General features: G+C 36.1%; 1 protein-coding gene and 1 pseudogene across 1 annotated transcript; one reads left to right on the top strand and one right to left on the bottom strand.

The window, feature by feature from the left end:
• The first annotated feature begins 1131 nt into the window (after window positions 1-1131).
• Window positions 1132-2091, top strand: LOC125926333 (olfactory receptor 13F1-like; annotated as a pseudogene).
• Window positions 2092-7611: 5520 nt separating this feature from the next.
• LOC125926387 (olfactory receptor 13C7-like) lies at window positions 7612-8616 on the bottom strand. Its single transcript, XM_049635791.1, has one exon. It carries the CDS (start codon window positions 8599-8601, stop codon window positions 7663-7665), a length of 939 nt encoding a protein of 312 aa, XP_049491748.1. The 5' UTR covers window positions 8602-8616; the 3' UTR covers window positions 7612-7662.
• Window positions 8617-25020: the final 16404 nt, after the last annotated feature.

Below are 25020 nucleotides of genomic sequence, written 5' to 3'. Positions count from 1 at the left end.
TAAAATGGCATGATAAGTATGAGAAATTACAAGCTGGTTGTTGTTTCAGACCAGAGTCTGGAGCTGGAGTGTTGGAAGATGAGGTTGGAGAAGTAGGCAATGATGAGGATGTGAGGCTTGAGTGTGTGTGATTGATTGCATTTGAACTCTACTTATAGGACAGTGGTTTTTAAACATGTTCCCATATGTGACTAATTGTGAGATACATCACAAGTAATTAGAATTGCATTATAAAATCCTGAACTTTGAAAATCAGTTTGTTTCTAAGAAAGCGTGGGCTTAGGGTGATTCCATATTCAAAAATGCCTTCTTGGAAATGGAAATCAGGTAGTGCGATAGTGATTGGACACAGGTTTATCTTCTATTTATAGTGTACCGCATATCCATGTGTTACAACACATAATTAGCAGGTTTATGAAATGCAACTAAATCCTTTCTCCATGTAACATTTTACAAAATTTTTTTTCTTTCCCCAGCAAGCCTCCAGTGGTCCTTAACTCGATTAGGTATAACACATTTTTTTAAAAGTTTGTTTATTCATTTTGAGAGAGAGTGAATGTGAGCAGATGAGAGATGAGAGAGTGAGGGAATGAGAGAGAATCCCAAGCAGTCTCCGCACTGCCAGTGTGGAGCCTGGCATGGGGCTTGAACTGAACCTGTGCGGGGCTTGACTATGGGATCATGACCTGAGCCAAATCCAGGTTTGATGCTCAACCACTGAGCCACCCATGTGCCCCAGGTCTAATGCCTTTTTTGATTAAACTAAGTGTCACAATGTCTCACTGACCAGTGTTCCTAACACAGAGCTCAGATTCTTACCCTCTGTGTTCTCATGGTACCCGAGGGTGTATTTATATGATGTTAATTGTATTTATTTCTTTACTTGACTGTGTGATATTTTATTCTGAGTTGCCCAAGAGTAGCTTTTTAGGTAATTCAAAGAGATCTTCAGTGACTTGTAGTATATTCAACAAATGAGTGAATGAGTGAATAATTAGCATGGTATTGCCAGAATAATGATCCTTTTAAAGTACCCCTAACTAATCCCCTTGAAAGATGGTAGGATTTAATTTTCATATATGTACAATGTATATTTTTATTCACTACTACAGATAAACAAAGAGGCATAAAATGGTCAAGGCAAACTTGACAGTCATTTCCAATTTTATTTTCCTGGGATTTACTCATTACCCCAAAGCTGAGGTCATCACATTTGTGCTGTGTTTGCTGATGTACCTGATCACCTTGCTGGGTAATATCATTCTGATCTCCATCACCATCCTGGATTCCCACCTACACAAACCCGTGTATTCTTCCTCAGCAACCTCTCCTTTTAGACATCTGGTATACCTCTTCTGCTCTCACTCCAATGCTGACAAACTTTGTTTCAGGGAAAAATACCATCTCATTCTGAGGATGTGCCACTCAGATGTACTTTTCTCTTGCCATGGGCTCCACTGAGTGTGTGCTTCTGTCCACGATGGCGTATGACCGGTATGTGGCCATCTGCAACCCTCTGAGATACCCCATCATCATGAACAAGAGGGCTTGTGTGCAGATTGCCGCTGGCTCCTGGATGACAGGCTGCCTCACCGCCCTGGTGGAAACAGTATCTGTGCTGCAGCTGTCTCTCTGTGGAAGTAGCATCATCAATCACTTCACTTGTGAAATTCTGGCTGTCTTAAAACTAGTTTGTGTGGATACTCCCAGGGTGCAGTTAATCATGCTGGTGATCAGCATACTCTTCTTCCTATGCCGATGCTCCTCATTTGTGTCTCTTACACATTAATTCTCTCCAACATCCTGAGAATCAGCTCAGTGGATGGTGGAAGCAAAGCCTTTTCAACATGCGCAGCCCACCTGACTGTGGTGGTTTTGTTCTATGGGACAGCTCTCTCCATGTACCTGAAGCCCTCCGCTGTAGATTCACAGGAAATAGACAAATTTATGGCTTTGGTATATGCTGGATTAACCCCCGTGTTGAATCCTATCATTTATAGTTTACGGAACAAAGAGGTAAAAGCAGCTGTGAAAAAATTGCTGATTAGGAACCCTCTGTGTGCTTTTTTAATCCCCCATAGCAAATCATAACATTAATCTAAAGGGATGTATTGATGTGTTCAGTACGCACCAGAACATTGGACTAAGAGGGGAAGACACTCATTTTAAATAAGATGTGTGATTTCCTAAGTTTCCTCCTTGACTGACTGCTGAAACTCTAAGATAATATAGACATATGTTACATAAGCATATCTGAAATCTTACATAAAAAGGGCTCATGGTGACAAATTTCAATATTTTGTTTTGGGTGATAGAATGTAAGTATAGCTTTAAACATTAAGTTAGTGTATTGTTAGTATTCAAAATTATGTGCATGTAATATACAAATGTAAAAACTATAGTAGACTTTTTGGATAGTTTATTATTAACCTCTGTTTTAGGCTGAGTTGTGTCTCTGCAAAACTTATGTTGAAGCTCTAATCCCCAGTACCTCAGAATGTATCTACATTTGGAGATATGGCCTTTATAGAGGTGATTAAGTTAAAATGAGGGCTGTCAGTGTGGGCCCTCATACAATTGGAGTTGTGTCATTTTGAGAAAATAAGAAATTTAGACACACATGGGTACAGAGGGTTGCTCACACACAGAAGCAAGGACATAGCAAGAAAGCGTCTATCTGAAAGCCAGGGAGAGGCCTCAGAAGAAATCAAATCTGCCAACACTTTAATCTTGGTCTTCTATCCTCCAGAACTATGAGCAAGTCAATTTCTGTTGTTGAGGCAATCAAGTCTCTGCTATTTTGTTATGGTAGCGTTAGGAAACTAGTACAACCTCTTTTTCAGCATTGCTAAATTTTTTGGAAGTGATTGCATATTCTACAAAGTGTGACTATGTTTTACATGTGTGTGTGGAAATATTTGTGCATGCAGGTAGATGTGTGTGATTTGAATATCTATATACAAATGGAGAAGGTCTGCACAAATACATACTGAATAGAAATGGGGTAGAGGAGTGCCTGTCTGGAAAAAATAACAGACAGTTTAGCAGTTTGTTGTTGGTCTTCGAGTGTTGACATTATTTTGTAAATTCAAAGAAGCTGCAGGATGTTTCAGTGAAACTACAAGGACCTTCCCTTTTTGATTGTGTTTCTGCTGACACCTTGATGCATAAATCCATGGGTATAAATGAAGCCATAAGCATTTAGAAACAAAATACATGACATAATTTATATTTATTTTATACATGATTATATTATATTTATATTATAAATATTTATATTATATTTATATTATAAATATTTATATTTATATTATAAAGTATACAGTACTCCAAACCCACTAAAATCATGTGCAATATGGAAATACATGAATATATCTTGTTATATAAACCACAATATACAAGGAATTAAAAAATGTACACTCATCCGTATTTGTGACATTTGTATGTCCTTTCTGGACCAGATGACTAAATGTGAGGTCAGTGTGCAAAACTCATTTGCTCTTTATCATGAAGCTCTCACCAAAGTCAATGAAATTGTTGTGATGCCTTGAATCCAGAAAGCAATGGGATGAAGAAGATAGGATGAATATGGGAATTACAGGGTTGTAGGGCTGGATTTGATCTCAGATATGAATAAACATTCATCAGGATAATTGGTCCATTGGTCTAAGTAAAGAACTCTGATGCAGCCATTGATTGGATGAGAGGAGAAGCCTAAGAATGATGACTTCACAAAGATAGGGACGTAAGTTGGTTGACTAATTGACTGTGCACTGATGGTTGGACTCTCTAGGGAATAATTTAGGACAACTGTGTATAAAATGGTTGGTTATATTTTCCTGTTATTGGTCAGAGCTGTGGTAAAGGTGAAAGAATAGTACACTTGGGATATAGAGTAAATTATCCAAAGTATACAGAAATGCTGATTCAAAGGGGCACATGCACCCCAATGTTTATAGCAGCACTATCAACAATAAATTATGAAAAGATCCCAAATGTCCACCAACTGATGAATTGAATGGATAAAGAAGATGTGGCATGTATGTATATATATATATATATATATATATATATATACACACACACACACACACAATACATATAATGAAATATTACTCGATCAGAAAGAATGAAATCTTACCATTTGCAACAACATGGATGGAACTGGTGTGTGTTAAAAGCAAAATAAGTCAGGGGAAGAAAGGCAGATATCATGATTTCATTCATGTGGAATTTAAGAAACCGAACAGATGAACAGAGGGGAAGGAAGGCAAAATAAGATAAAAACAGAGAGGGACACAAACCATAAAAGACTCTTAAACACAGAGAACAAACTGAGGGTTGCTAGCAGGGAGGTAGGTAAGGGGATGGGCTCAAAGGGTGATGGGCATTAAGGAGGGCACTTGTTGGGATGAGCACAGGATGTTATATGTAAGTGATGAATCACTAAATTCTATCCATGAAACCAATACTATACTATATGTTAACTAACTTAATTTAAATTAAAAAAAAGAATTACATTTTTTTTGGTTTGTATATAAACTTAGTGATCTTAGCCAATTTCATTTTTGTTTAATGTTTATTTATTTTGAGAGTGTGTGTGAACACCGCGTGATCAGGTGAGGAGCAAAGAGCCAGGGAGAGAGAGAGAATCACAAGCAGGCTTTGTACTGACAGTCTCCCCGCCCCCGCCACCCCGCCCAGGCCAGGATGTGTGGGGATTGACCCATGAACCTGAGCTGAAATCAGAAGTTGGACGTTTAGCCAATGGAGCCATCCAGGCATCCTGAATTTAGGCAATTTCTTAAACATCGAATCTAATTTCCTTGTCTATGAAATGGGAATAGTTTATTTGATATACTTATAATAATTATTTAAAAGTTCATATTGGCTAATTCCAAAAGACCACTTGTCAATCAGCTAGGATGATGGACTCTATCCTTTGATAGAGTCAGTTTTTGATCTTTTTTTTTTTTTTTTCTGGGTAGATTCTAGCTCCAGGTAGTTTGAATTTGCTGTGATTTTGGTGTACCTGGGTGACTCAGACAGTGAAACACCCAACTTTGGCTCAGGTCATGATCTCTGGTTTGTGAGTTCGAGCCCTGTGTCAGGCTTTGTGCTGACAGCTCAGAGCCTTGAGCCTGCTTTGGATTCTGTGTCTCCCTCTTTCTCTCTGCTCCTCCCCTACTTGCTCCCTCTCTTCTCTTCCTTCTCTCTCTCTCTCTTTGTATGAGATAAGTAAACATTAAAATTTTTTTGAATTTTTCTGTGATTTCAATGTTTGAGAAACATCTATGAGTTGTTACAAGTCTAGCCTATCACTTTGGTGGTATCTAGGGATATCTAGGGCTATAACCATATATATCATTATATCTAGGGATATAAGCATAAAATACTCCAAGTTATCTCTTTTTCTGCCTTTCACTTTTTCTCTGACAGTCTGAGCTGAATCATTCCCTGTATGGGTGTCCTCTTGATTCTACTGGGTTCTGACTACCTGAACTGGGCCTCCCTTTCATGTTGACCTTTTACTTATTCCATCAGACCCCCAAACATCCTGCTGGGCAGAACAAGCAGGGATTCCTTTCTGAACTCTTTTGGGTTGTTGAAGCCTTTGCTGGGTGGCCCTTGAGCAGAGCCACTCTCCTCATCCATCTCAGGCTGTGGGACTGTACCAGGCAGCTCACCTGTATTACGTACAAATAGATGTTAGGTAATCACATAAAAAATAAAAGTACAATTATTATTTGCTAGCAATTTCAAGGGGATTTCTTTGAAAGGAAATATTTAAAATGACTATTGCTTCTGAAAGAGTGAAATTGTCAGTATTCCTTAAGAAGGGTTTATCCAATTGATATATTTTTCCCAGCAATTGCTTATTACAGAATAATTATACACTGATATTATTTCTGCCTTACCCAGCCAAAATGACCTCTTCAGTATATTTATCATTCTTTTATCTGCCCTTGTATGTCCATACATTTAATATTAGCTGCTATTTTACCCAAAGCTTTTGGATATGTTGTTTAGTTCAACGAAATAATACATAAATTCAAATTCTCTTATCTCCCTGTATTATATCAACTACTTGGACTACATTTTACTATTCTTTAAAAATGTTAATTCAGTAATTAATTACTGCCTACTATTAGAATTTATTTTACATTAGACTTCATACAGAGAACAGTGAGTTCTGCCATTGGGTAAATTTCAGAAACGAACAAATGATTATAGTATAAAAGGAAAATAGCCATAACAGAGATAAAATTCAGGACAGCATACAGGAGGGAATAACTAACCCAGTAAAGTTTCAAAGGATTTGTAGAAGATCTAACACTTGAATTGTGTTTAATGAGATTGCAAGCTATTACCATAGAAAGAGAAATGTGATGCTGGAGATGAAGTGGCATATGCTGTTGTCTTTAGGTGTAAACAACATGATACATAATTGAAGAAGTAACAGTGAATGTAGCACAGCTTGTTCAAACATGGGAGAAATATGAGGAGGGAGGGAAGAAGGGGAAATACGTAGGGGCCAGGTTAGGTTGGGGCCAGGTCAAGTCCTTGGGTAAAACAAAAATCAGGAATAAACAAACAGACAAACAGAAAAACTCAAGTAGTTCTCTTGAAAGGGAACTGAAAAATACGTGTTTTACTTGTTCAATAGACATACATACAGATGGTCATACATTAAAATGGTTTGACTTAGGATATGTTGACTTTGCAATGATGTGAAAATGATATGCATTAGTAGAAACCATACTTTAAAATTTGAATTGTGATCTTTTCCTGGGCTAGTAAGATGTGGTATGATATTCTTCTGTGGTAAGCAGTGGCTCAGCTTCCCGTCTGAGCAACATGATCGTAAGAGTTCTGTTTCTCAGTTGCATACAGTACAGTAGTCAATAAATTAAATGAAACATTCAACGTTTTATTGTAAACAGGCTTTGTGTGAGATAGTTTTGACCAATTATAGGGTAATGTAAGTGTTCTGAGCATGTTCAAGTTAAGCTAGGATAAGCTCTGATGTCCAGTAGATTAGTAAATTAAATGCATTTCTTTTTCTAATTTTTTAAATGTTTTTGAGAGAGAGAGAGAAGGAAGAGGAGAGAAAACCACAGAGAGAGACACAGGGAGAGAGAGAGAGAGAGAGAGAGAGGGAGAGAACATGAGTGGGGAAGGGGCAGAGAGAGAGGGAGACAAAGAATCTGAAGCAGGCTTCAGGGTCTGAGCTATCAGCATGGAACCCGATGCAAGGCTCAGACTCACAAGCCATGAGATCATGACCTGAGCCGAATCAGACGCTCAATTAATGGAAACACCCAGGCACCCCTACAGGCATTTTTGACTTATGATATTTTCAACTTTCAATGGGTTTATCTGGATATAACCCATCAGTTGAAGAAGACATACTGGATTTTCTTGGAAAAGCTTAATTTCATTTTTTTCTTATTTCTTAAAGTTTACTCACTTCTTATGCCAGTAGTGTCTACATTTTTATAACAGTCATTTTCATAAAAGGTGAAGTTATTGTCTTCAAATTTCTTCCAACTCCTAAATTCTGTAATTTGACATACAATCTTTATTGTTCTCTTTATATGAAAAACTTTTGTCTCAAATCTATGAGCTTATTTTGTGCATGAACTCAAAGGTATAAGTTTTTCATCCTTTTCTCCAGAACCAGTGTCTCCTCATCAATTTTCTCATAGCTCCAAGCACCTCTGTATTCCTCAGGCTATAGATGATAGGATTGAGCATGGGAGTGACTACTCCATAGAACAGAGCAATCAGTTTGTCAACAGCAGAGTCTTTGGACTTTGGCTTCATATACATGAAGAGGATTGTCCCATAAAACACAGTCACTACTGTTAAGTGGGCTGAACAGGTAGAAAAGGCCTTTTTTCTTCCTTCTGCTGAATTGATTCTTAGTACAGTAGAAAGGATGAAAATGTAGGAGATACAAATTAACAATAATGGAGAAAACAAAAATATTACATTGCCCAACATTATAGCAATCTCATTCAAGGAAATATCTGCGCAAGCCAGCTTGACAAAGGCCAATATTTCACAAACAAAGTGGTTAATGACATTTTTTCCACAGAAGGGCAACTGTATTGCAAGTATAGTTTCTGTCAGTGAATTGAGAAAGCCCAGTCCCCAGGAGAGGGCTGCCATCTGAATGCAAAGTGCCTTGCTCATGATGATGGGGTATCTCAGAGGGTTACAGATGGCCACGTAACGGTCATATGCCATCACTGCTAGAAGCACGCACTCGGTGGACCCCATAGTGTAGGAGACAGACATCTGAACAACACATCTAAGGAAGGAGATGGTTTTTTTCTGTGATAGGAAGTGAATCAACATTGAGGGGATAAAGGAGGATGTGTAACAAATATCTAGGAAGGAAAGATTACCAAGGAAGAAGTACATGGGCGTATGGAGGTGGGAGTCCAGGAGAGTTAGTATGATCAAAGGGCTGTTCCCCAGCAGGATCACCAGGTACATCATCAAGCACATGACGAAAAGGAGTTTTTCCACTTTGGGGTACTCAGAAAGTCCCTGCAGAATGAACTCAATCTCTGTCCAGTTCGTCCTGTCCATTTTACTTTTTTATACCTGGAGTAATCCAGAAGAGAAAACTTCATGTGAGCATTATGCGTCAGTGCATATTACCATGTGCAGATATCACTGGAGGAGGGGCACCAAGTGTGTACCCACAATAGCTGGAGTGGTGCTAAGAGCTCTGAGGTTAGCTGTTTGAATTTCTCTTCTGGCTCATAAGGGAAGGGATTGAAGACGTGTAATAATTACATTGACCAGCTCTTTAAAAATATAGGCTTTTGTATTCCATTTCCTGAATTTGTGATACACAGTTCTGAGGCAGGGAAGAACTATTTGCATCTTAACAAACATCTATTATTTCCTGTTCTTTGGACCCACAGACTCCACTTGGCATATCATCATTTTGGAAAGCTTATGCTTAATCTGTTAAAAATAACTGTCTATTTGATTTTATTTCATGGCAGTCATTAACAATCCCATTGGTTTATGGTTTTATAATTTACATATATTTACACATATTACTCATTTTATCATCACTATAATTCTCTGAGGAAAGTGAAATTCATAGAGGTAAAATGTATACAAAAACACAGTGGTGAGCCACTATTCAGTCTGCATTTACTGACTGTATTTCACCCGCCCTTTTTGTTTATTTTTAATTTCTTAAAATTTTATTTATTTTTGAGAGACAGCACTTGTGGGGAGGGGCAGAGAGAGAGAGGGATTTGGAGGATCCAAAGCGGCTCTGTGCTGACAGCAGAGAGTCAGATGTGGGTCTTGAATCCAGGAACCAGGAGATGATGACCAGAGCCGAAGTCAGATGCTTAAAAGACTGAGTCACCATGGCACCACTCACCTGCCCTTTTTATTTATTTATTTTTTTTAAAAAAAATTTTTTTCAACGTTTTTTATTTATTTTTGGGACAGAGAGAGACAGAGCATGAACGGGGGAGGGGCAGAGAGAGAGGGAGACACAGAATCGGAAACAGGCTCCAGGCTCCGAGCCATCAGCCCAGAGCCTGACGCGGGGCTCGAACTCACAGACCGCGAGATCGTGACCTGGCTGAAGTCGGACGCTTAACCGACTGCGCCACCCAGGCGCCCCTCACCTGCCCTTTTTAAACAACATGCTCTTGCCCTCTCAGAATTATGTAAATTGTCTAAGGAGTGGTGATCAGACATCTTTTTAAATAATGTTCTCCAGATGATGCTTATGTTCAATGTGGAAGAAAACCGCCTGTCTAGTGGAGTACCTCCAAATTTTAGTATACAGACAAATCACATGGGGGAAATTTGTAAAGGATTCTAACTCAGTGGGTCTGAATTGATTCTAAGATCTGAATTTATTAACTTGTTCTCAGATGCTGCTGCTGTTGCTGTCTGTAGAACTCACATGAATAGCAAGGCCTTTTAGACCATTTCTCCCCAATGCTATTGCAGAAAATGCCACTACTGCTTCCCTTGTATGTAGGACTGTAATCGAATAGTAGACAATGCAAAACTGAACATTCTGTGACAGTTGGAGTTGAGACATCTGTGTGAGTGTATTGCACTCAGTTTTGTGTTCTTTAGATTTTAGATATACAAGCAGTCAAACTACATACAGAAGAGCCTGTTGTTTGTTTCTGTCCATATTAAAGTCCTTTCTCTTCCATTTGTTGAATTTGCGATTAGGGCCAATATTTTCCAAAAAAGGAATTTGAGATCAGCTCAAGCATCTGAGTTGTGCATCATAGAGCATGGGGCAAATAACTTTAATTTGAAAAAAATTAAAGAGTAGATATTAGTAGCTGACCTTTTTATAGTTATTAAATCAAAGAACATAATTTTGAAAACACCTTTTCATTCTCAAGGGTTTTACCTAACTTAAAAACACCCTGAGGAAAAGAAAAAGACTGATCCAATGGATGAGTTTGTAGTTAGTTTTTTTTTTTTAATGTTTTTTTATTTATTTTGGGTGAGAGAGAGAGAGCGCAGTGCATGATCAGGGGCTCGATCTCATGACCTGTGAGATAATGAGCCGAAATCAAGAGTTGGAGGCTCAACCAGCTGAGCCACCTAGGTGCTCTTCTAGTTAATATCTTTAAACAAGCCTGTATGGGGCACCTGAGTGTCTCGTTTGGTCAAGCGCCTTCCTCTTGCTTTTGGCTCTGGTCATGATCTTACAGTTCCTGGGATCGAGCCCTGCGTCCATCTGCACTGTTAGCAGAGAGCCTGTTTGGGATTCTCTCTCTCCTCTCTCTCTTCCCTTCCCCCCCACCCCATTCTTTCTCTCTCAAAATAAATAAACATTAAAAAATTAAACAAGGTTTTGTTTCTGATATAGGTTTTGGCATTTCTCTCTGTGATAGTCATTTGACAACAGGTTATGTTGCTTTCTATGACAACTCCAGTATACAATGATGAAACATATTCATCAGCATAATACGATGTTTGTACATCTATTAGCTATGGAAAAGAGGGTTCTCATCCATTTCAAGCTGACCAGGCTTTGCAGGCATACATTACAAAGAGGGTAGGAAGGGTTGGGTAAGATAGGATATACTTCTATTTGGTATTAAGACTGGAATATGATTGACTGTAGATGCATATATCACCCTACTCTTAATCTGAAAATAAAATTTTGATAGAGGCTTTGAAGGAGTATCAGTTGTCTGGGATCTGTTACTTCAGGGGACATGTGAATCACATCAAATACCCTCTCCTTTCTTTTCTAGGAACATCTCCTAAAAGTTGATTTCTATTTGGAAATTACTTGTAGCAAATAATGCTGGTATACATCTGGTATCCTGACAGTTCAGAGATAGTTGCTGTAAAAAAAATTTTCACTTACAAACATAAGAGAAACCACCACTGTGCTTTAACGCTTTCAAATGGTCGGGGGAGGAGGATAATGGACTGTATAGAGGAAATTACTTTCATTACTCTTGTAATGCTAGTGTAACTTTTAGGAAGCAATGGACAAACACTCTTGTTTAATAGCATTGTGACAAATCTTTTCTTCATTTTAGCTTACTTCACTAAAATAGTTTCCTGGGAATAAGTGAATGAAAACTTTTAAGATTCTGGATAGTTTTGTTTTTTTTTTAATTTTTTTTTTAAATTAACGTTTATTTATTTTTGAGACAGAGAGAGACAGAGCATGAATGGGGGGAGGGTCAGAAAGAGAGGGAGACACAGAATCGGAAGCAGGCTCCAGGCTCCGAGCTGTCAGCACAGAGCCCAACGCGGGGCTCGAACTCATGAACCACGAGATCATGACCTGAGCCGAAGTCGGACACTTAACCGACTGAGCCACCCAGGCGCCCCTAAATTTTTTTTAACGTTTTATTTTTATTTTTGAGACAGAGAGAGACAGAGCATGAACGGGGGAGGGGCAGAGAGAGAGGGAGACACAGAATTGGAAGCAGGCTGCAGGCTCTGAGCCATCAGCCCAGAGCCCGACGCGGGGCTCGAACTCACGGACCGCGAGATCATGACCTGAGCTGAAGTCGGCCGCTTAACCGACTGAGCCACCCAGGTGCCCCAGATTCTGGATAGTTTATAATAAATCACTTTCCATGCTAAATGTATAATAAATAATTCCTTTTTTACTAAATCTTTGCCATTACTGGATATTATTTTTGAAACAGTTTTTCATTCTTAGCTCATGGCAGGGGAATTGTTAAATAATCATGGCGCACTAATTTGATGGTCCATTATGAACTTATTAATATGACAATGTGTCAACTTTGTATTACAACAAAAAGGATGTTTAAATTATGTGCAAATGATTAAGTTGGAAACAGAAACAAAACTACAGCATTTTTCTTCTTTTTTGCAAAACTAAAACTTAAACTAAGATAGCCTAGACAGAATAGAAAGACTGGAAAGGAAAACCCAAAACATTAATGGTTACCTTAGAGACCTTTCTCATATTCTTCTGAATTACCCCAGTTTTTAAAATAGATAAAGATAAAGAAGGCATATTATTAAAAAAGAGAAAAACACTAAAGCAAGTGTCCAGTTATTTTAGGAAGACTAACTCAGAATAAAGAATGTTAAAATAATTTAAGTAGTACAATTATTGCCTCAAGTGCCTAGAAACTACACATTGAGGCTGAGCTGTACTGGTGTGTCCTATCAGATTATTAGAAGGAACCCACTGTTACTGGTAGACAGAGAGCATTTATAATCCCTACTCTCAAAAGCTTCCAAAGAAGAGTGTTTTGTGTTTTTAGGAGCTACACCAAGATAGGGGACTTGAGTTCTTGACTTAATCATGTGTTATCAAAGGAGAGTGCAGGCTGTTGATGCCTAGCACAGAATTACTGTTTAGAAGATGACATTCCTATTTGAAAAGGATCTGAACTGGCCTGGATCCTAGCCAACCTCTAATCCCCCTCTCCCAACTCCTGGTGTTTTATAAGAATTAACCACTCTGTGGTTCAATGCCCTTGGACTTCATCTGGGCACTATTTTAGTGTTGTAAGAGACCTAAGGAAAGTCTGTGACTTTTTATCCAAGCCAGAAGTCAAGCCCTCTAACTTTCTAGAAGGAAACTTTTTAACTTTCTATAATTTTTTTTCATTTTGTTTTATTGACTTAGCTACTTGAAGACCTAATAAAGTACTAAGATTTTTCAATGAAAAACACATACTATATGTACTCTAAATTCTCATTAGAGGAAACAATCCCATCATCCTCTCCAGGTCTTCTAAAGATATCAACTAAGACAACTGATACTGTGCAAAAATGAATGGACCTGCTAACTCTCAATTTATAGATTTTATAAACTCTAATATTCAACTAATATGCCACATGAAAGATATATTATTTTAGCTTACAAAGAGAAGAGAAGTTGCCTGTGATGTCCTAGTATGAGGCCCTTCATATAATTTTTATCATTTAATCTTCAAAATAAGCCAAATGTTATTATGGATTTTACCAATGAGGAAATTAGTTTGAAATTTCAAAGGTTAAGTACCATGATCACTGTCTTCTTTTAAAGTTCTTATTTAAATTCTAGTGAGTTAACATATAGTGTAATACTAGTTTTGGCTGTGCAATTTAGGGATTCAATACTTCCATACAATACCCTGTTTTCAATATCTTATAGTTGTTAAATACCAGAAGTATGATTTAAATCCTTATCTTCATGATTCCCAAGCCCTTTTTTAGCACTATAGTACATTTACTTATTGATAAAATTTCTTCTTATAAAACCACTGTTTAATATGACATACTTAACTTTCAAGCATCCAAATGATAAAAATACACATAAAATATATCGAAATCCTTGGAAAGCATTGAAGGAATTTATTGTCTTCCACTTATGAAGACACTATCCACAAAAATGAATTAAAATTAAAAAAATAGCCAAAGATCCTTTCTAATGGTCTAGTGTGGACAGTTAAGATTAGGGTGGTAGAATTGATTTGTTACATAAATGGGAAGTAAAAGAATTAATATTTCTTCTTTTGCCTTGGATCCCTATAGCCAAATTAACACCTATAATTACTTTAGCCCCCTGTTACACATGTTTTGTTTGTAATCCTGTTTTTACCATAAACACTTTTAATTACAAGTTTCCTCAAACCCTTACTGAGCATATTTATGTGTGATTAATATATAAATTATTGTGGGCTCTTTCTCGAGATAATTTTTATTTAAGATTTTAGTGAACTATATACTTGAATACAGTAGCTTTTCACCTATTATTTATAAGGGTCTGTTGTATTACAGGCAGCTTTCTCTTCTTAACTACCCTCTTTGTGCTATTTTGGGATTTTTAAAGAAATTTAAATAATATCCTGCTCTTGATGTTCTCCCACCAGCAATGATCACCTCAACAAAATAAATTCGTTATATTTATTGACAGGATGTTTTCCATTGGAAATGATATTAGTAAAACTTTTCTCTTTATCTTACCTCCTGACTATGTTTTAAAGTCATTCTCACCATTCCATTCTATTAAGTAATAGAAAACATTTCCAGGGATTTGAAATCCATTTGCAATTCAGATGAGAGCAGAGTATTCACACTTTAAAAGATGTTTGTTCTCCTTCCTAAAAAGAAATATGAGAAAGAATTGCTACAAGCAGGCAATTGGTCTGCACATGAATTTTCCCAAGAACGTGTCAAGGAAAGAAAACATATTAAAAATAAGGACCCATGATGCAACTCTGGTTTCCCAGTATTTGTGCTAAAGTTGATGCTTACTCGAGAGATTCAGTTTCACTTGGAAGTTAATTTAGCACTTATTTTTACAAACTTCTTCAATCCCTATGGTTGTGAATCAGAAACAGGATTCTCTAGAGATCAAAATCCCTGACTCCCGCACATTCTAAAGACCCAATTATCTTCACTTAAAGAGAATCTTCCCCAGCCATACATTTCTTGGAGTATTCATTGAATATGACTGTGTTTGATGGCTTCTACAGAAGCTGGGGTTGGAATCAGAATATGTCCAAAAGGTCTCTGAAGAGTTAACCTTTTACCAAAAAAAAATTTTTTTTATTCCACAGATAATACCAGGTCAATCCTAAAATACTCCTAAATAGTCATTCCACCTCTTTAAAGTCTTTTTATCTTTCATATTTTTGTTAGTTCTAGACCATGCACTACACATTTTTTCTTTATACCAGTATAATCATAGTATATGTTTAATTAGTATTTGCCAATTTATAGCAATGTTTTTGTGATTTTTTTAGTCTTTATAATATTCCTTTTTAACATTTGAAGAGTCTTTAATCAAGTGGAATTAGTGTAATCTAGCCTATAATTTTAATAGTATTGGATAGTTTAATTTGTCTCAAATTCATGAGATTTTGGTATAATGACCATTGGTATCTATGTATCAGGCTAACTAATCTGCTTTTCCTTCTTCTGAAAAGCAGGTATCATCATGAACACAGCCACTCAGGGACACACTCCTAGAAGAGTGAATAATCCCCTCACTGTGTGCGCCAGACTTTGTTCAGATTGCTGTTTCCATGCCATCTGTTCCTGGATTGTTTTCCTGCCTTCTCTCCAGGAGCATTGCAGTACCCTCTGGGCTCTATCCTAGCCAAGCCTGCTGACCTTCAAACTCTAGGCTTTAAGGCCCATTGGATGTAAGAACTCATGAAATTCGGCCCCTCTAGTTTTCCCAGCCAATGTCTTTGGGGAAACTTTCTCCTTATGTGTTTCCCTGTGTGCTTTTCTCTCTCTAGCCTTTCTCCATGAGGATGGCTCCCTCCCCTCTGCAACACCCTGGATCCTTTTCTCCCCCAAACCAGGTCTCTCTACTTGCTACCTTCTTTGAGGTGGCCTCTTCTCTCCTTTTAGTTGTGGAGATTGTTCTGGCAGTGTTTAGGTTGATTCTGGGTTATTTAGGATGATTTGATAGTTATCTAGTTGTGTTTGTGGGATGAGATGGGTCTAGTGTCCTCCTACTATACTGCCATCTTCCTGCCTGCTACCTTTTGTAGTAGTTTTCCATACTTTTCTATTTTGATGAGGGGGAATTATGAAGTCATCATAGTACATCATTTGATGGACTATTGTACAACCATTAAATAATATTTTTGAAGAATTTGTATTAGTGCAAAAATCGTTATGTTAACATTGTTACATGAAAGAAAAACAAAAACTAGTTTTTTTCATTGCAAAGCCAAAACCTAACTAGGGAAACTTATGTGTGATAGACTCTGGAAAGATATATTTGAAAAATTAACCAAGGTACTTTGTCCTAATTGTTCTAGTTTCTCAAATAACTATGGATACATATGTAAAACTGAAAATATAATTTTAAAAAGAGGAAAAAATTGAGGTATGCTTAAAATTATGTTAGAAAATTTAATGGATAGTAAAAAATAAAATCTCTATTTAAATAATTAAAGCAATTTCTTTAGGAATGGAGATTACACATTGAGGCTGAGTTGCCCTGCAAGCCCACTCATTAGGAAGTTTTGTACCTTCTAGGTGATGACAGAAAAGATAAGTATAGTTTTATTTTTTTAAATATTTTTTGTGGGTGGCACTTTATTGAGCCATTTGGGTTTATAAAATTATGACCCATGTCCTAGCTTTAATGAGATAGATTAAAAAGATAGTAAATAACCCTTTCTGTTACAAAATGTAAAAGAACAACACTGTTTGCTTGAAACATTGTTCTGAGATGACTTACTTTGGTGCTTCAATTAAGTAATGTTGGATATGGGATTGTGAGGATCCATTATGATTTGAGGAGAAGAAAGGAAAAAATGGGTCAAGAGCTCAGCTTTTAGGGAAGGAAGCTCAGTCACATGGTGGCAGACAAGGAAATACGAAGATACGTCCAAGAATTCCTTGTGGTCAGGTCAATGAACTTCAGAAACAATGATGTTGGATTCTCAGTTTTAACTTTTTTACTGTTCAGTTCTGTGATTTTCCCCCTTGTGATTACAACTGTAGTCAAAGTCTGTTTTACCTGGGCTAGTGGTTTTGTGGTGAACAAATTGTATTCATTGTTTGGGTGAAGCAGTTCGAGGAAAGGAGAGCAGTGTCTTCAGAAGTAGAAGTTGGCTGAGAGCACCTGGAATTCTATACATATTTTCACCATTACCTCCTAATCGTTTAAGTTAGATAGGTGGTGGTTTTATGCCAATTAGTTGGGGAATAGGTATATCTGTTCAGGTGAATTCTTTGGAGATGCTTACAGTACAGAGTGGGATTGAGTTACAAATTAGATGGTAGGGTTACAGTAAGAAAACTGAATAGCTTGATGGCTTCCAGGTTTCACTGTATGCTTGCAGAATTTCTGCATTTCTTGTGAATTTCAAAATGCCATTCATATTCACATATGTATGAGTAAATTCTGATTTTCAGCTTCAGTAAGTTTTAGATTATTTTGTACAATAAACACTTTTTCTCTTCTCTCACTGATTTAATAAATGCAAATTAATACATACACAATTCTTTTAACAGTGCCTAGAAATTTATAAGTTTTTACTCTTACTGTTAATAACCAAGAGGTAATGTAGCTATACATTACCAAGAGGTCTTTCTACTATATTATCAGTAAGATATGGTAGGTTGAACAGAGGTATGGACAAGGCCCCTGGGATATATTTGGATTAAGCATTTCATCAGTATATGATAAAAAGAATGGGATAAGACACATCCTCAAGACTCTAGATTGGCTATTTGTAATACAGTATAAATGTAATATAATTAAGCCTTTAGGGGATTATTCTTGAAGTTTTCAAAAGTTTTGAATGTCTTTCTCCTGAAGCAATTTAAAGCTATGGCTTAGAAAAGTGTATAAGTCCCTTAGAGCAAGAAATATTTAAATTGCCTTCCTGAGCCTGGCGAAAATTCTTTAGATAATTTCCTGGGTCTTCATCTTAGGGCAGTGTTTTCACCTTGGCTTGAAGGGCAAATGAAATCTTCCATGGTCTCAAATATTTATTTTTATCTTTCTTTTGAACTAGCACATACAAAATACATTCCCTTGGTAATCAATCATATTTGTCTGTACTGTATAGAAGTTTTTGAAACCATTTGAAATAGTACCTTTGCCATCAATGTTTTCCAGACCACAAGGCCTGTGACATTATTGCTCCTCAGTGGTGATACCTTCAGATACTCATCAACCTCATGGAAAATTTTGTACAATTGGCTGCAAATAGAAGATTAGGCAAAACAATCTGCCATGCATCGTAACCTAGGTAGTTTAGGGGTGCTTGGTGGCTCTGTGCTGGGCATGGGACCTGCTTGAGCTTCTCTATCTCCCTTTCCCTTCACTCCTTCCCTACTCTCTCCCTCAAAAAATTAATTAATTAATTAATTAGTTAATTAAAATGATGGTTTAGTGTGCTATGGAAGTATAAGTGACAAGTAACTCAGGATCAAGGCGTACTTGCTAAGAGAGGTGATATATGAACTGATTCTTAATTTGTGAGTGACATTTTGAGAGATAAGTAATATGAGGAAGGACATCCAGGAAGAAGAAAAAATAACACCATGGTATGAAACAAGAAATGGCATGATGAAGGCATAAAAATAAAAATAACACAGCACCACAAGAATATAAATAGGGAGGCTAATGGGGGTTGGTGGAACATGAAACCAAACAGACCTAAGCATAGAGAGCCTCATATGCCTTATGTAGCAATCAGGGATTAGTTACAAATATTAGAATACACTGGATGGAAAGAAAGTATTTCACTAATTTTTGTCAAATGATAGTATAGAAGTGTTTTTGTATAGTAATTCCTTCCCAACATTTTCAGGAAATTTATGTTTTCCAAATCACAAAATCCTGATTAATTGAGAATTGGAAAAATGGAAAAATCTGATGTACCTATTACCCTTTGGGGGTCTCAAGTGGTTTGAAACCTAACCCATAAAATATGAAAAATTCTATAAGATACAAATTTTATAAAAAGTTAAAGAATATTAAAAGCTAGGGCAAATAGGAGTTTAGGACAAGAAAATCAGATTTGGCTTTGGGTGATCCCAAGGAGATTAATTATGGCCTGAAAATGAGAAGATGGACCCTTGATTCAGAGCAAAGTACCTCATAACGTTAGGTGGACAAAAGACCTGAGAATGGAACAAGAAAAACAGCCAGCATTTATTGAGCTGTAATTTTGGTCCAGGAATTTTACTGGCTCATAAAAGCAATTATGCAATTAGTGTAAAGGAAATGACATAGGATAGAAGGATAGACCCTTAACCTTGTCAAAGAATAGTTTACACCTTGATAGTGGAACATGAGACAGTTATGGGCCTGAAAATCCTAATGAAACTATGTAAAGTGTCTTGAGTATTGAAATATGATTAAATTTAAAGTACCTATTAGTCTTCAATTATGATTTAGTGTGTAATACTGAAAAAGTTAGAACAATTTTCAAACCTACAGGGTTTTGTCCTATGGCATTGGGTGGTTTGATGTAGTATACCTTGAGAAAAGTGAGAGAGGCTGTGAATCTAAAAGCTTAACTGTGTTTATTTTATGAATAAGCAATATATTTATAAAGTGAAAATTTTTTAAAGTACTGCCAGATGGACAGTAAGTAGCCTGTCTTCCACTCCTGTTAATAAGCTATCCATTTCCTTTTCTGCAGATAACTACTCTTCTTTTTCTAGAGAAAATGTGTATGTGTATATATATCACACATAGATGTATAATATTTTTTACACAAATATCAATGGGTCATATATACCATTATGAACATTAATTTTCCCATTGATATTTCTTAGATATTTCCACATCAATGCACAAAAAGCTCCATATTCTTTTTGACAGCAGAATAGTATTCCATTATTTCTATGTCCCCTTTGCCTAGAAATGTGAATTGTTTCCGCATCTGCTAATACAGATAGTATATTAATGAATCAATTTGTCTGTAAATCAGTTTACACATGTGCCAGCATAACTGGTGATAATTACCTAAAAGTAAATTTGCAGTCAAAGGTTACATGTATGCTTTTGTGATTTTGGTAAATATTGCCAAATTGTCCTCTACAGAGGATGTGCTAATTAGTGTGTACCCTGAGAATATAGGAGTTCCTGTCTCTTTGCCTTTAGGAGTCAAGTCATTAGAGATGAAACCAAGCCTTGTCCCTATGAGATATCAGTGTGTAGACAGCAAAAGAACGGGTCATGGTGAGAGATATTAGGAAAATTCTCTGTAAGCTCTCTGTGATTTTGGTCACTGAGTTTCTTAAAACTTTTTTCAGTGTATATTTATTTATATTTATTTAATATTTATATAATGTTTGTATATTTATATTTATATATAATTATTATTATATATAGACTTTATTGTACCAAATAACATAAAGATGTCAATTAACAGCAACCACAGTTTATCTCTTCATGTGTATGTATATTACTAATATATATTTTTTAAAGATATACTTATATATTACATGTTATACATATATTTGTTGTATATTTTTTTTTAATTTTTTTTTAACGTTTTTTTTAATTTATTTTTGGGACAGAGAGAGACAGAGCATGAACGGGGGAGGGGCAGAGAGAGAGGGAGACACAGAATCGGAAACAGGCTCCAGGCTCCGAGCCATCAGCCCAGAGCCTGACGCGGGCCCGAACTCTGGAACCGCGAGATCGTGACCTGGCTGAAGTCGGACGCTTAACCGACTGCGCCACCCAGGCGCCCCATTGTATATTTATATTATTTATTTTATAATTATATTATTTTTAGAGTATATTATGAAATGTAGAATTTCGTAAAAAATCATGCATTTTTGTTTGCAATTTAAAAAATGAAGATCTTTGATAATCTATAAAAATTTAGGTAATCTATTATTCACATTCTCATCTGAGGAAAATTCTGCAAATACACCTTAACCAAACCCAAATATAAATTAAAATGTGGTCCTGAAGAGAATAGAAGAGAAATAGAGGAGAGAGGAACCAATGGTGATCAATGAGTGGATATAGAGAGGTAAATACATTGATGAAGACTGTCCAATACGTATAATGGAAGGGCTGAGGAAAAGTTCTCAAAAAGGCACATTGTAAGGAAATTATAAACACTTCTACATCATCTCATTGGCATTTTGGAATTTGAGGATAGGAATGGAGGAATAAAAGTATTCTTGTAGTTCTGTCTTCATTTAGTGTTTGAGGGATAGCTTAGGAGATTAGGTAGCACTCTAATGGAAAAAAATAATCATTATGAGCAAATGATTGGATCCTCTAAGTCAAATTATGACAGCAGAGAAAGAGAAGGTATCCACTTATGGAAGGGCAGAAGTGAGTAGAGTGTTCAAGTTAATGAAAACAAATAGTGAATGATAACCAGCAAAAATAAGGAAGTGGGAAAAAAAGAGGACACAATAATGTAAAATAAGTAGGTTATGAAAACAAAGTATATGGAAAGAAAAAATGAAGTACATTAAAAATTGTATTTTAAAGTGAATGGACTGGATACTCTCATAAAAGACAGAAACTGTAAAAGGAGATTTAAAAATAGTTACAAATGAGAGGGAGTCAAACCATAAGAGACTCTTAAATACAGAGAACAAACAGAGGGTCCATGGGGGAAGTGAGGGGAGGGGAAAATGGGTGAAGGGATAAGCACTGGGTGTTGTATGTAAATGATGAATCATGGGAGTCTACTCCTGAAGCCGAGAGTACAGTGTATACACTGTATGTTTGCTAACTTGACAATAAATAACATTAAAAAAATAAATAAATTTATTCCTGAATTCCTATCTGGGTTATCTTTTATTGATCCAGATATTATATATCAAAATAAAAAAATAAAATATAAAAAAATTAAACCCAGATATACATTACTTATAAATAGTATACTTAACAAAGTGAGAAAGAAAAGTTGAGAAAAAGGGATGCACAAAGACCAGGTAAAAGCATGGAATAGCAATATCATAAAGCTGGAATTTAAAGTACAAAACATGGGAAAGACAGGTTGATTAATAATATTCACAATTTATAAACATCATCTGCCATAAACAACACAGAAGTTAAGTATATAAAAATCTTACATATATAGGCAGAACATGCTTACAATTATTTATATAGAATTGATTAATTATGGATGACAGGATGTAATTATTTCAAAGGTTTGAATAATATATTAAATAAACTTGATTATATGTATACATGTGTGCATGTATTGTGTATCTATATAAAACTATATAATTATATCTGTATAAATCTATATGTCTCTCTCAAAGAGATTTTATGGGTTTTTTTTGTTAACATTTACAACATGGATCAAGTAATTGGCTGCCAAAGTCTCCATAACTAGAGAATTATAGGTATGTTCTTGTATCATAATAAAATAAAATTGGAAATAACAACATTCTACTACATATATCTCATGATTAGTTATTCAAGAAGTATACACCTGGGAAACTCATGGTTTAAAGGGGAAAAGGCAAAATAATTACTTAGAAGGCAATGAAAAGAACATTTCAAATCAAAATCTAAGTTTTTAGGAAACAAAGTATTTTAAGAGCATTAATTAGAGCTAGCAATAGAGAAAAAGGTGAAATATTAAGGAATTAAGTCTTATTTCATGAAATTAGAAAACCCAAATGAGCTTGAAAAAATTTACCAGCAAAACTAAAGTTCATAAAACAGGGAAAAAAAGTGGAAAGGATAAGTCTATCCAAAAGCCTTCTTTCAGTTTTTGAGAGATCTGTAATATAGGAAAACGCCTTGTGAGATGAATAAGAAAAAATATTACTTAAGAATAGTTTACTTGGAGTCTATTTAAACATGTAACGGCGATTGTCCTCTGTCTAGGTAGCCACATAATAAACTTTTTGGTTCTAGTATAATATTATTTTTAGAACTGTTTGCTCATCTCTACCTATGAGGTATTAAAGTATCATTCTTTTCTACTTTCAGCATACCTGTTTTGACAGTCTTTTTTCCCCAAAGACCTTCTGATACATGGTATCATCCTGCTTCGGACTTGGAATTAACTAACTGATTTTTAAAGCCATTTGGAAATTAAAAGTAAATAACTACTGAGTGAAACATCCATGGATAAAAGTAGAGCTATATCTTTTCCTTTGTCCTCCTGGCTTTCTATCCGTGAAGTACGTTGCTCATCCAGAAGGAATCTGTTATTATGGAATGGTGGATCTACCTTTAGATGGTTTTTACATTTGATTTTTTTCTAGGATTTGTATTTCTTTCCTCTGTTAAGGTAACCTTCGGCTTTAAAAACATTTTATCATTTATTCTTGATCTGAATTTCACAGTTTATCATTCATATGAGATTTTAATGATTAATATTATATCTCTTTTTTCTTCTCTCCTATCATATTATTCTCAGATTTTTTATTTAAAAAATTAAATTATTTATCTTATGTTTCTTTTTTTAAAAATAATATCCTATATATTTTTTAAATTTTTTTATATTAAATATAATTTATTGTCATATTGGTTTCCATACAACACCCAGTGCTCATTCCAACAGGTGCTTTCCTCACTGCCCATCATCCACTTTCACCTTTCCCCCACCCCACCATAAACCCTCAGTTTGTTCTCATTATTTAAGAGTCTCTTATGGTTTGCCTCCCTCCATCTCTGTAACTTTTTTCCCCCTTCCCTCCCCCGTGGTCTTCTGTTAAGTTTCTCAGGATCCACATATGAGTGAAAATATATGGTATCTGTCTTTCTCTGCCTGACTTATTTCACTTAGCATAATACCCTTCAGTTCCATCCATGTTGCTGCAAATGGTCAGATTTCATTCTTTCTCATTGCCAAGTAGTATTCCATTGTCTATTTAAACCACATCTTCTTTATCCATTCGTCAGTTAACAAACAGTGTAGTCTTGCCTTCAGGAGTAGAACCTAGTGATTCATTTCTTACATATGACACCCAGTGCTCATTCCAACAAGGACCCTCCTTAATGCCCATCACCCATTTAGCCCATCTCCCTACCCACCTCCCCTCCAGCAACCCTCAGTTTGTTCTCTGTATTTAGAGTCTTTTATGGTTTCTGTCCCTCTCTGTTTTTATCTTATTTTATTTTTCCTTCCCTTCCCCTATGTTCATCTGTTTTGTTTCTTAAATTCCACATATGAGTGAAATCATATGATATCTGTCTTTCTCTGACTGACTTATTTCACTTAGCATAATACCCTCTAGTTCCATCCATGTTGTTGCAAATGGCAGTAGTTGATTTTAATCACTCAGTAGTATTCCATTGCACATATATACCACATTTTCTTTATCCATTCTGCAGTCAATGGACATTTGGGCTCTTTCCAAAATTTGACTATTGTTGTTAGTGCTGCTATAAACGTTGGGGTACATGTGCCCCTTCAAATTGGCATTTTTGTATTCTTGGGTTAAATTCCTAGTAGTGCAATTGCTGGGTCATAGTTTAGTTCTATTTTTAATTTTTGAGGAACCTCCATACTGTTTTCCAGAGTGGCTACACCAGTATGCATTCCCATCAACAGTGGAAAAGAATTTCCCTTTCCCTGCATCCTTGCCAACATCTGTTGTTCCTATCTCAAGAAGCAAGAAAGGTTCCAAATGAACAACCTAACATTTTACCCGAAGGGGAAAGAAAAGGAGCAGCAAATAAAGCCCAAAGTCAACAGAAGAAATGAAATAATAAAGATTAGAGACAATAAACAATTTGGAATCCAAACAACAGTAGAACAGATTAATGAAATTGAGCTATTTAAAAAATTTTTTTTTAACATTTATTGATTTTTTTTGAGAGACAGAGAGAAAGCAAAAACAGGGGAGGGGCAGAGAGAGGGGGAGACACAGAATCCGAAGGAGGCTCCAGGCTCTGAGCTGTCAGCACAGAGCCCGATGCAGGGCTCAAACTCACAAAACTCAAGATCATGACCTGAGCCGAAGTCGAACGCCCAACCGACTGAGCCACCCAGGTGCCCCTGAGCTGATGTTTTGAAAGAATAGCTTATGCTTCTTTTAAAATTTAAAGAAACTTTAAGGTAAAAGTTATTTGGTTTCATGATTTTG

This window comes from Panthera uncia, chromosome D4 (assembly GCF_023721935.1).
Source record: "Panthera uncia isolate 11264 chromosome D4, Puncia_PCG_1.0, whole genome shotgun sequence".
Lineage (NCBI taxonomy): Eukaryota > Metazoa > Chordata > Mammalia > Carnivora > Felidae > Panthera > Panthera uncia.
This window is presented reverse-complemented; position numbering and strand designations above follow the sequence as displayed.

Excerpts from the sequence above, each read along its gene's own strand:
- LOC125926387 (XM_049635791.1), bottom strand. The coding sequence starts at position 8,601 with ATGGACAGGACGAACTGGACAGAGATTGAGTTCATTCTGCAGGGACTT.